At 43.8% G+C, this 12,359-nt stretch overlaps 1 protein-coding gene across 5 annotated transcripts in view; it reads left to right on the plus strand.

The window, feature by feature from the left end:
- Nucleotides 1–12,230, plus strand: part of IQCK (IQ motif containing K) — a 129,131-nt gene extending 116,901 nt beyond the window's left edge. For 4 of the 5 annotated variants that reach the window (XM_045875086.3, XM_054507533.2, XM_064592612.1 and 1 more), the window contains one exon: nt 11,172–12,230. In XM_045875086.3, coding sequence (XP_045731042.1) covers nt 11,172–11,272 — 101 coding nt within the window. In that variant the 3' untranslated portion in view covers nt 11,273–12,230. The remainder of the gene's footprint in view (nt 1–11,171) is intronic. The other variant, XM_064592611.1, reaches the window with a different exon arrangement.
- The last annotated feature ends 129 nt before the right edge of the window (nt 12,231–12,359 follow it).

Below are 12,359 nucleotides of genomic sequence, written 5' to 3' on the forward strand. Positions count from 1 at the left end.
AAATAAACTGGAGGATTTGTTTCCTTTTCGCTTAAAGGCAACATTTAATATTCGAGCTTGTGCCGGTCTGAACTGGATGAGAATGTTTATACCCAGGCTAATTCAAAATGCTGGGGATATTTCTAAAGGCTCAGTCTTGGCAGCGGCAGCTGAGAATGCAGAGATAAATAAAAAAGTCACAAGACGCGGCTGATGGGGCTCGTCTGTTCATTCACACCCATGACTCATTAGGCTTTTGAAGACCTTGAATTTTGAAGGGCAACCTAGTGGATGGTGGCGGTGTAATTGGCTGTGCTGAAGCTCCAGTCTTGATGCAATTCAGCTAAATGGACCTACCCTTGGGAATTGAGATGTGGAGAGAAAATGCTTATAGAGATATAGACATAGTAGAATAGCACATAAAGCTTACTCACATGACTTAAAGAAAATGAATTTAAGTATCTGTTTGAAAATAGCATATTTTCCAGTTTTTCTACAGACACTCTATTACTTGTATGATTAAGAAATAATTTCACTGGGGCGCCTGGGTGGCTCACTTGTTAAGCATCTGCCTTCGGCTCAGGTCATGATTCCGGGGTCCTGGGATGGAGCCCTGTGTCGGGTCCCCTGCTCAGCAGAGAGTCTGCTTCTCCCTCTCCCTCTGCTGCTCCCCCACTCCACCCCCGCCTCTTGTGTGCGCTCTCTTAAATAAATAAATGAAATATTTTTTAAAAAAGAAATAATTTCATCGAGGGGTGCCCCGACTGGCTTAGTCGGTAGAGCAGGCAACTCGATCTCGGGGTTGTGAGTTGGGTGTAAAGATTACTTAAAAATAGGGTGGGAGGATGGGTTAGCCTGGTGGTGGGTATTGAGGAGGGCACATTCTGCATGGAGCACTGGGTGTTACACACAAACAATGAATCATGGAACACTTCATCTAAAACTAATGATGTAATGTATGGGGATTAACATAAGAATATAAATAAATAAATAAATAAATAAATAAATAAATAAATAAATAAATAAATAAATAATAAAATAATGTATTTATGGAGAATAGAATGATAAAAAAAAAAGATTACTTAAAAATAAAATCTTTAGGGGCACCTGGGTGTCTCAGTCGGTTGGGCATCTGCCTTTGGCTCAGGTCATGACCCCAGGGTCCTGGGATGGAGCCCCGCATCGGGCTCCCTGCTCAGCGGGAAGCCTGCTTCTCCCTCTCCCTCTGCAGCTCCCCCTGCTTGTGATCTCGCTCTCTGTGTCAAATAAATAAATACAATCTTTTAAAAAAAAAAAAAGAATTTTACTGAGCACGTAAGGACTACAGAGACTTACTCAGGTCACCCAGTTGGTAAATGATGGTAGGATTCTGGTTCCAGAAGGTGTGCTCTGAGCACTACGCTCTGCTCTGATGCCCCTATCACTGGTTTTGCCTTGGTGGTTCCCTTCCCCCATCGGGGCCTCACTTATAAAAAAAAATAAGCCTTTTATTAAATATCTTCCTTTCCAGGAATCCAGATCCTTTCCAGGGTCAAACTTTGATAATCCCCATGTTTCTGTCTCAATAAAACCAATGTTGTCGCTTCCAGCACCAAATGTTTTCCCGTTTAAAATACTGCCTTCAAGGAGACTTCACTGAATTTACTTTAGTAACACTGTTTAGAAGTCAACAATAAGTCTTAATTATTGCACATTCAAGACTGTCAAATTCTCCCCAATGCCTTGTGGCTTCCAAAAGGCTCAACTTTTCTTAAAATAATGCAGCCCAACGTCTGACACTGTTAAGAAAGGGAGGTAAACTTATCAGACTACTGGCATTTACCCCTCGAATGTCAACATATATTTCTTCTTAGAAAAAAAAATCTTTCACCATTTGTTCTTCCACTGGGGAGACATGGAGTTATTTTTGTTGATTATTTTTACACTTTTTCTGTGTTCTTCCAGTGTTCTATAATGGCTATGTTTTGTTTTTATAATGGAAAAATAACCTGATTTTTAAAATTCAGTCCAGTAAAGCAGAAGAGAAATAAAATCTTGGTAACATGTATTGAATATCCCCTGACTTCCTAATTGGGAAGTATGAAACATGACTGTAAGCTCCACTGGATCTGGGTCAGGATCAGGGAGCCCAATTCTTACTGTGGTGCTATGACTTGATGGTTTAGACCATGGATTTTGAACTCAGATAGACCAGGCTTAGAATCTTGGCATGCCCATTTACTTAGCTCTGTGACCTTGAGCAAGTTGCTTAGTGTCTCTGAGCCTTATTTTTCTCATCATTAAAATGGAAATAATGATAGCATCTACCTCCCAGAGTGGCTGGGGAGATTGAATGAGATGATAAATGAACATAATGTTCAGCATTCAATTAATGGAAGTTTCTTGATTAATTATGTGATATTGTTAATATTCTGTTGCAAGTCCCTCCTAGGGACTGTGGAGGCACCTAAGACTTTTGGCCCTGGATCTGAATTAAAAGGTCCTCAGATCTTCATTCTCTTCTCCCCATCTTCCAATTTATTTTATTTTAATTTGTTAAAGGAAGTAAAACTTAAGTGAACTTCTATGTATGTATACCCTGGCATAACCACCACCCAGATCAAGATAAAGACATGTCCAGCCCGTCTGCGGGCTCTCTCGTGCCCCCACCAGGTCAGCAGCCCCCACCCCCAAAGCAAACTCTATTTTGACTCCTAAAATCATAGAAAAGTTTTGCTTATTCTCTAACGTCATATAAATAGAAAACACAGGACGAACTTCTTTGTGCCTGGCTGCTTTTGCTGAGCATTGTCTGGAAGATTCAGCCAGATTGTTGAGAATAACAGCAGTTTGCTCTTTTTCACTGATGTGTAGAATGCTTTCATATGAATATTATTACAATTTGTATATCCATTCACTTTACTGATGAACACTTGAGTTGCACCCAGTTTTTGGCTATTATGAAAAATGCTGCTATTATGAATGTCCTTGTATATGTTTTCTGGCTCACTTCAGTTACAGACTACCCAGGAGTGGAATTGATGGGTCTGGGAGTATACATAATATTTTATTTTAGAGGATACTGCCAAGTCCTTTTCTAAAACGGTTGCATTTCCCATTCGCACCAGTGGTGCCTGAGCTTTCCAGTTGCTCTGCGTCCTTGCTAACACTTGGTATGGTGAATCTCTTTCATTGAAATCATCCTGGTGGGTGGGTGGATGTGTGCTAGCTAGCTATCTCATCATGCCTTTAATTTCCATGACGTCTAACGATGTTGCACACTGTTTTATGTGATCATCCGCCGTTGGGACACACCATTGTGTTTCTTTTTTTTTTAAAGATTTTATTTATTTATTTATTATTTGAGAGAGAGAGGGTGAGAGACAGAGAGCACGAGAGGGGAGAGGATCAGAGGGAGAAGCAGACCCCCCGTTGAGCAGGGAGCCCGATGTGGGACTCGATCCAGGGACTCCAGGATCCTGACCTGAGCTGAAGGCAGTCGCTTAACCAACTGAGCCACCCAGGCACCCCCATTGTGTTTCTAAACTCAGTTATACTCTTGGGATACCTGATAGCTCCGTTTGCCAGAAAGATTTAAAAAATGAACACACATGCTCTGAGAGAGGTCGCAGAGGCTCTCCTAGAACCAACACAGCAGAGTTTGGGGCACACATTTCAGAGCATCTACGCTGACTTCTGCTTACTTTCAAGTTCTTCACTGTGTTTGATAGCGAGCTTGCAAGAGAAGTAACTTGCAGATGAGTGACAAGCTATGAATTTTTAAAAGTGCTAAGTGAGCTCTCTAGCAGCATTGCTGCTGATATTTCTACAGTCCGTGTAGGAGAAAGGAAGTCACGTTAGCTGAGTACCCACTATGTGTCAATCCTTGCACCAGGCACTTTAAATATATTATCCCCTTGGGGCTCCTGGGTGGTGAAATTAGCTGTCGGACTCTTGGTTTCAGCTCAGGTAGTGATCTCAGGGTCGTGAGATCAAGCCCTGCGTGGGGCTCTACGATGAGCACCAGTGTGCTTAAGACTCGCTCTCCCTTGCCCTCTGCCCCTCCCCCTACTCGTGCGCACGCAGGCACACTCTCTTTTCCTCTCTCTGAAATAGATAAATAAATCTTTAAAAAAAACACTTTTTTTCTAAAGATTTTATTTATTTATTTTTATTATTATTTTAAAAAGATTTTGTTAATTTATTCGACAGAGAGAAAGAGACAGCGAGAGAGGGAACACAAGCAGGGGGAGTGAGAGAGGGAGAAGCAGGCTTCCTGCCTAGCAGAGAGCCCGATGTGGGGCTCGATCCCAGGACCCTGGGATCATGACCTGAGCCGAAGGCAGCCGATTAACGACTGAGCCACCCAGGCGCCCCAAGATTTTATTTATTTAATGAGAGAGAGAGCACAAACGGGGGAGAGGGGCAGAGGGAGAGGGAGAAACAGGCTCCCTGCTGAGCAGGGAGACCCACGCTGGGCTGGATCCCAGGACCCCGAGACCATGACCTGAGCTGAAGGCAGATGCTTAACCAACTGAGCCACCCAGGAGCCCCCCCGAAAACATTTTAAGGGTGTACTTTGGAAGGCCTCAACCGGGAATAAATATAAAACAGGAGTCATTTGTTTTCCAAAAAAAATTTTTTTAGAAAGGTATAGGAGGTAAAAAAGGGGCAGAGTTGAGTGAATGAAAGAAACTGGTTTCCATTTTACCCTTAGAAACATCATCACGTTTGGCTTCCAACACCAGCAGACATAGCCTTGGTGTCCCCCTTGGAGACAATGTTAACTTTTGGTATTGAAGAATTTTAAATTTGCATCATCAAAATTTACAGAAAATGTGCCTCACTATGTTCCACGTGACATTTCTCCCTGTTCCTTCAAACTTGGCAAAAGCATCACGGCTTCGTATATTTTACCAAGTTTATAAATTACCAGATACCTAATCATTCCCCGATTGTTGGGCCTTTAGGTCATTCCCAAGATGTTTTTGTGGTAAAACGATGTGTTAGCGAACACCTTTGTCTGCAGGCCTTGTTGTGGTATCTTTGAGTACAGAAATGTTCATCTACCGGGCAAGAGACACTGAGAGACCATGACCTTGCAGGAGTTAAGAGCATGAATGCAGGAGCCAGACAGCCCACGGTGTGACCCTGGGCAAGCCACATAACCTGTGTGCCTTGGTCTCCTCGTCTGTCAGGCTGGGGAAAATCACAGCACTTACCTCACGTCACTTCATACGTGTAAAGGGCTCAGTCAGTGCCACAGAAGTGTTTGCTTGTATTATTTACCTTGAATCCTAGAAACTGTGCTAACTGGATAACAAATTAATGCTTTAAGGCTTCTTAAGTATATTGCTGACTTGAGAGTGTGAACCAGGCTCCTCTTAGTAACTCAGGACGCAGAGCTGTTATGGGTCCATAGCTGTGTGACGGATGGACATTTATTGAAACAACTTCTTCCTATGATGTGTGCACATCTCTTGGTTCTTATAATTCCCTGTTTATTTTTCTGCTTCCCCCTCTGGACTGCGAGGTCCTTGAAATCAAAGACTATGTCCTAAAAATAATAATAGGTAATATTTACTGAGTGCCTAACTCTGGATCGGACTCAGTGCCAAGCACTTTGCAGGCCTTGTCTTGTTTGCTCCTCCCAGCACCATCTAACACCTGGCCCCTCAGGAGATAGGTGCTGAGTGCTGGCTGAGTGATAGAGTGCTCTTTCCCAAACTTGCCACATCAAAAGGATCACTCAAAGCACAGAGGTGTGGGATGCTGATTCCCAGGATTCCCTCCTGGAAATCTGATTCTGAAGGTCTGGAGCAGCCCAGGGATCTGTCCCAGGTGATCCCTTTATACTGAGGCCACATCTGGGCAACCCGAATGAGTGGTTGGATGACCCCATGGCCCCTGAATTTCCTGTGTCTCAAGCCTTAGGCAGTTTCTCCCAACTGTGCGGAGTTCTCAGCCTGGTCACTGACTGGAACAGGAGAGAAGGAGGGTGACCGAGAGGAGGAAACTCTAAGCAAGTCTCATTAGTATGCAGGGCCTTTCTTGTCACACTGCCTTTAATTGAAGCTGAAGGGCTGGCTCATGTCTCTGGGATTTTCCACTCTCTAGCCCTTCCGGAACTGGCTGCGCACCAGCCTGCTGAGGGGGACAAGGACGGTGCAGGGGCACGGAGGCATCTGTCTGTTGGTGCTGGAGACCAACCATGATGATGTCTCTAAACTAAAATGGAAACCAGGTTCTTTCATTCAGTCATCGCTACCTGCTTCTCCCCTGCTGCCTCCTCCCTGGTTCCCTCCTTTTACCCACCTGCAGACCTACCTGTGCAAGGCTCTGTTCTGCCAAGACGGGGAAGAAAACCACTAAGGGGAGACTTTAATCTGTTTCTTAACTTTTAGCAAAGTAATCCCTGCACATGGTTCCCATGGTTAAAAGATAATTACCCCCCCCCCCCGCCTTATCTGTGGTTATGAGCATCCACTGGGGGTTTTGGAACCTGTCCCCCGAGGATAAGGGGTTACTGCTGTATAGGATGGACAGAAGGACATAATGAGCATCATCTTTGTGTCACCCTCTGCTACAGCAATCACTTTGAACCCTTAGCTGTTTCTCTCTGGATAGTTTGATTTTAGATATGATAGATATGATTTTACACAGTATCTGCTGATTTCCTGCTATGACAGATGAGGACTAGTTCAATTATAGCCCATCTCCACCCTCCCAAAGCAGTTAAATTATTCTTTTCTGCTCCTTTATTAGTTGACTTTGTAATTTCAAGTAATATACTACCATCTTTATTTCTTTTTACCTGTTTTTTGGGGGTGGGGGAATATTCATACAATAGTGACCATAAAGTACATATAACTCTGAGGCAAACACTTTTAACTACCATCCCAGTTAAGGAAATAGAATACTGTCAACACCTTTAAAGCTTCTCCTCTCCCAGGGAAGCCACTTATTCTGACTTTTGTGCTAATTGTTCTCTTGCCTTTTTTTTTTTTTTAAGATTTTATTTTTAAGTGATTTCTACACCCAACATGGAGCTCGAACTTACAACCCCGAGATCAAGAGTCGCATGCTCTACTCACTGAGCCAGCCAGGCACCCCCCGTTCTCTTGCCTCTCTTTAGAGTTTTTCTCATCTTTAAAGGCACTCCTCGGTATTTAGATTTGCTGGAAATAGAATCGCACTATACGTATTACACTGTGGCTTCTACCTTTCCTTCAACATTGGTGAGCTAATCTAAGGTGACAGGTATAGCTGTGGTTTATTCATGTTCACTGCTGTATACTCACCGTTCAAGTAGACCACGATTTATTTATTCAGTCAGCTATTGATAGACATTTGGGTTGTTTGCAGCTTTCTGCTATCATGGACATCTTAATCCACGTGGCCCAGAACATGTGTGCAAGCGTTTCCCCAGGGGATGGATGCAGGAGTGCAATCGCTGCATTGCAGGGAGCGTGCATATTCAGTTTGACCTGGTAATGCCACTTTTCTAATGTGGTGACACCAATGGACAGCCCCCACCCCCAAGACTCTGACCTGATTGGCCGGGGTTGGGCTGGTCATTGAGAATGTTCAAAGCTCCTCAGGTGATTCCATCATGAGGCTCCACGTCCACCGTTATTTCCAGTCCATCAACTCTAGATAGTGTTTTTTCAATTTGGAGGAGCGGTCCTAGCATCCCTTTCTGCTCTCCTTTCTCAAGATTTTTGTGTAATCATCTAGAAGAGATAATTAAGGGCTTTTTTCCCAGGCAAAGTCGAAGTGTAGGGGTGGCTAAGAGAGGTTATCAAGGCAATGGGCAGGAATTGGTTGATACTGGGACAAAGGGGAGCAGGTGAATTCTTCCTTCAGGCAGGGCTGAGGAACAACAGGAAACCCAAGGGCTGGATTCTTCCCAGCAGCCAACCCTTCCTTCCCTCTCTGGCTATTGGTAGCCTCTAGCGTCTGTCAGCCAGCTAGCTGTAGGCCAGAGAGGTCATTCAAACTGCTTCAATTTTGAGACATTGAGGGGAACTCTAGGCTCTTCTGAACTGCTGTGAGGGTCTTTATGGTCATGTTTTTTTAGAGGGACTCCAACCCTAGTTTGGGTTTCCCAACTGTGGCTGAACAGTAGCAACATACGGTAACTTTGACTATCTGGGCCTCAGACCAATTAGATTAGAATGTCTAGGGTGAGACCCAGGCACTAATAGGCTTCAGACGTGGCCCGGGTGATTCTTAAACGCAGCCAGGGTGGAGAACCAGCGGCAGTGGATCAAACTCTAACTTGTATCCATCATCACCTGGGGGGCTTGTTAAAAACATGAACTGGCTGGGCTCCACTGTTTCTGATTCTTTAGGTCTGGGGTGGAGCTGCGGATTTGCATTTCTAACAGGTTCCCAGTGATGCTGGGAACGTTGCTGCTCCCCCTAACCCTGCCTAGGGCACTATCTTGCCCCTGAGGTTTCCCTGCCTACCTCCCTGTCTGGACCCAGAGCAGCCCTGTACTGAGCTGTTCCATCAGGTGGAGCAGACCTCCTCCCAACTCTGTATTATGTGGTCAACTCTGGTAGCTTAAAATCGACTAAGGAAATTGGCAAATGCTACAAGTCGGGAATCTGTCATTCCCACTCAGTTGCTAAACATTCCCATCCGGATCACATCGTGGATTAGCAGGATCCTGGGAAAGCACCTACAGAGGTGTAGCGCATCCTTGGCTTTGAAGGTTCATTGTCGTCAATAGGATCTAGAAACACACAGGGTATTCATGGTGGTTACCCATAGAGCTTTCATATTATATGGACAAAAAAGGTGTATACGCTCAAAACAATTCTTTAAAATTTCCAGGGACCACAGGTTCTAAGTATTAAAAATACGTTTTCCCAGGGCGCCTGGGTGGCTCAGTCGTTAAGCGTTTGCCTTCAGCTCAGGTCATGATCCCAGGGTCCTGGGATCGAGCCCCGCATCGGGCTTCCTGCTCAGCAGGAAGCCTGCTTCTCCCTCTCCCACTCCCCCTGCTTGTCCTCCCTCTCTCACTGTGTCTCTCTCTGTCAGATAATTAAATAAAAAATCTTTAATAAAAAAAAAGATTTAAAAATACTTTTTTTTCCCTGGTTTTGAGTTATTTTTTTTTTCTGGTTTGAGTTATTAATACAGTTGTTAGTAATTTACAAAGCCAAATAAATACACTATAGCTTCTGATAGTTATTAAACATAGAAAGGAGACTCTGGGGGACAAATTGCCTCCTTGTTTGACACCTGGGGATTTTTCCACACTTGGCAATGCCAGGACCGGGAGAGGTAGGAAAGGGGATCACATATAAACCCCACCGACTGCAAATCCACACTGTCACAGCTGCGGATTTGGAGGGGGACTTTCTTTGAATAAACCATGACCAAATACCCGTATAAAGCCTTTGTGTAGCCCCAGCTTGAAGACTGCTGTACTAGCCTGAGCTGCTGAAAGCTTTTCAGTCCTCTTCCACCAGGAAGTAACTGTATTGCACATCATGGCGTCCCTGCCTCACTCCATGCTTGGGCCCTACACGGTAACAACACCCTTTCTGCTAGAACACTGCTCTCCGTGTGCGACCAGAGCCTGTGACCTTACTCAGAAAAACCTTCAGGCATTAATGCCCAGGACACGCACTTGAACACTAGAAGGAAAGACTTATTAAAAACGAGTGGGTCTTTCTTGGGAGCGCATGGGTGGCTCAGTTGGTTAAGCGACCAACTCTTGATTTCGGCTAAGGTCATGATCTTGGGTTCTGAGATCAAGCCCTGCTTTGGGCTCCGTGCTCAGCACGGAGTCGGCTTGAGATTCTCGATTCTCTCCCTCTCCCTACCTGCCCTGCCCCCACTTGCACAAGTGTATGCTCTCTCTCAAATAAATGAGTAAAATCTTTAAAAAAATTTTTTTCTAAATGAGAGGGTCTTTCTAAAAGGATCCCCCCCACCCTGGGGGACTGGGTTTCCCTATTTTTCTAGGGGAGGGGCTTTTCCCTCTTGGGACAATTTCCCTTACAAGTTGTGCCGTCCTGTGTTCTGCCAACTTTCCTGTTTGGCCGATGCAGGAAATCCCCCAGATCACATTCTTTTCCAGACCATGAAAGACTAGAAAAGATTCCCTTCTGACCTTGTATTCACCCCAGTGTTATCCTGAGTTTTTAATTTTGGGTGGGTGGGGGGAGCAAGGTGAGTGGTGACAGATTGGGCTGAGTTAAGAGCCTGGAATCTGTCATCATCTTCAGCAAAACTTCCTTTCTTCAGTCCCCCGACCTGCAAAGCACACTTTTGACCTTCTACTGAACTAAATTAAGAATGGCTGTGATGGGGGCGCCTGGGTGGCTCAGTTGGTTAGGCGACTGCCTTCGGCTCAGGTCATGATCCTGGAGTCCTGGGATCGAGTCCCGCATTGGGCTCCCTGCTCGGCGGGGTGTCTGCTTCTCCCTCTCCCGCTCCCCCCTCTTGTGCTCTTTCTCTCTCTCACTCTCTCTCTCAAATAAATAAATAAAATCTTAAAAAAAAAAAGAATGGCTGTGATGGACTTTGAAGGCATTATGCTAAGTGAAATAAGTCAGGTAGAGAAAGACAAATACTGTATGACTTCATTTATATGTGGAATCTAAACGAAAAACAAAACAAAACCCAAACTTACAGGAAAAGAGATCAGACTTGTGGTTCCCAGGGACGATATAAACTTCCAGTTACATGATAAATCAGAACTAGGACCCTAATGTACAACATGATGGCTACAGTTAACACTGCTGTCTGGTACATAGGAAACTTGTGAAGAGAGTAGGTCCCAAGTGTTTTCATCACAAGACATTTTTTCCTTTTTTTCTTTTCTTGGTATTGGATCTGTATGAGAAGATGGGGGTCAGCTGAGCCTATTACAGTAACTGTTTCACCATATACGTAAATCAAACCATCTTGCTATCTGCCTTAAACTTAGACAGTGGTGTAGGTCGATTACTTTTCAATAAAACTGGGGGGAAAAGAGAATGGCCACAAACATTACGTGGTTTTGAAGCTTTAGATTCCATCCTTAGAGCACAATGGCCCTGTGTTCTTCCCTGGTGGATCCGTGGTGCCAGAACCATAGCGGGTTCTCAGTGGGTTTCGGTGTCATGGACCTCCACACATCAAAGTTTGCTGTTTGCAAAATGACAAGTCTGTCTAGGTATGTAAATCGATTCCGCCTTTCATTTCTTTGCAGTGAAATGCAAAATGGAGGATGATGAGGAGGTTGCACCTACGACCACCACCTTAACCACTGGTGGGATCTTTTCCCTTCGGAGCTTCGATAACCCTACGTGAGGAAAATGTACAAATTATGCTTCCTCTTTGTTGATTTTTTTTTAATGACTAGATTTGGTACATGTGAATACAGAATCTTTTCTGCACAAGATAGGATTTGTTGCAAATCTGCTTTAGTGCATATAGTTTATCCTACGAGAGTACGAATCTAAACTTTCTGCATTATCTCCAAATTTTATTTTTTATCCATTATTATTTCTTCAGTGCTTCAGGTATATTCTTCTACACCAACCGCTGTTAAAATGTACAAGCTGTAGTTCCAAGAGACGTTGAAGTGCTTTAGTTACCAGTTTCCCACTTTGGCTGCTTAAATTTAAGTCCCAAACCTCTGCCATGGGTTTTAAGTTTATCTGGTGAGTATTCTTTTCATAAAAAAAGATGTATTGCCTACGACCATTTCCAAAGGAGACAGACTCTTAACTCTGACTGCAAACCCAACAAGTTGAGACACTTAAACCCAGACAAAGGACTTTGGTTGTCAAGTCCCCAAAGTACTACAGAAAGTTCCTCATTTGCTGGGTAAGCTAACTTATTACCCTCATTTGTTCTGCGGTTTGCTGTTAACCAGGATTCCCCCATTCAAAATGCCACAGACTTAGCCTCCAGGCAAATCCAAAAGCCTCATAGTTATTCTGGGTGGTTTTGACAAGCTACCACACATCTTAAGTAAATAGTAAAGCCTTTATTTTTGTGTTAAGAACAGCATTTTGAAAATAAAACCTATCTGCCCATGCTTTACAACCTTTAAATTTGTAATATTTATATACAGTCATTTATGGTACACATTGATTGTCTTGAAATTTCTTTAACGATTTTTTTTTAATAAGTATGCAACAGTCAGCCAGGGGAGGATAAAGGTACATTATAAAACACACATTAATACATTTAATAAATATATATTATCTATCAAAAACGAGCTTTAGCTCTTTATCAATTAATAAAAAGCACCTGCTGAGAACTCTTGTAAGCTGGTATAATCATTGCATCATTGGATTATAAAAGCCACAACGCTCCCTTTCAGTTTGGGGTTCAACTCAGCACTGGCCGGCCTGGAAGACCACTCCAAGTTTACCCTTGTTCAGTGGGC

Source organism: Mirounga angustirostris, unplaced genomic scaffold (genome assembly GCF_029215605.1).
Source record: "Mirounga angustirostris isolate CCGP_5_RB_7025 unplaced genomic scaffold, mMirAng1.0.hap1 SCAF_5, whole genome shotgun sequence".
Lineage (NCBI taxonomy): Eukaryota > Metazoa > Chordata > Mammalia > Carnivora > Phocidae > Mirounga > Mirounga angustirostris.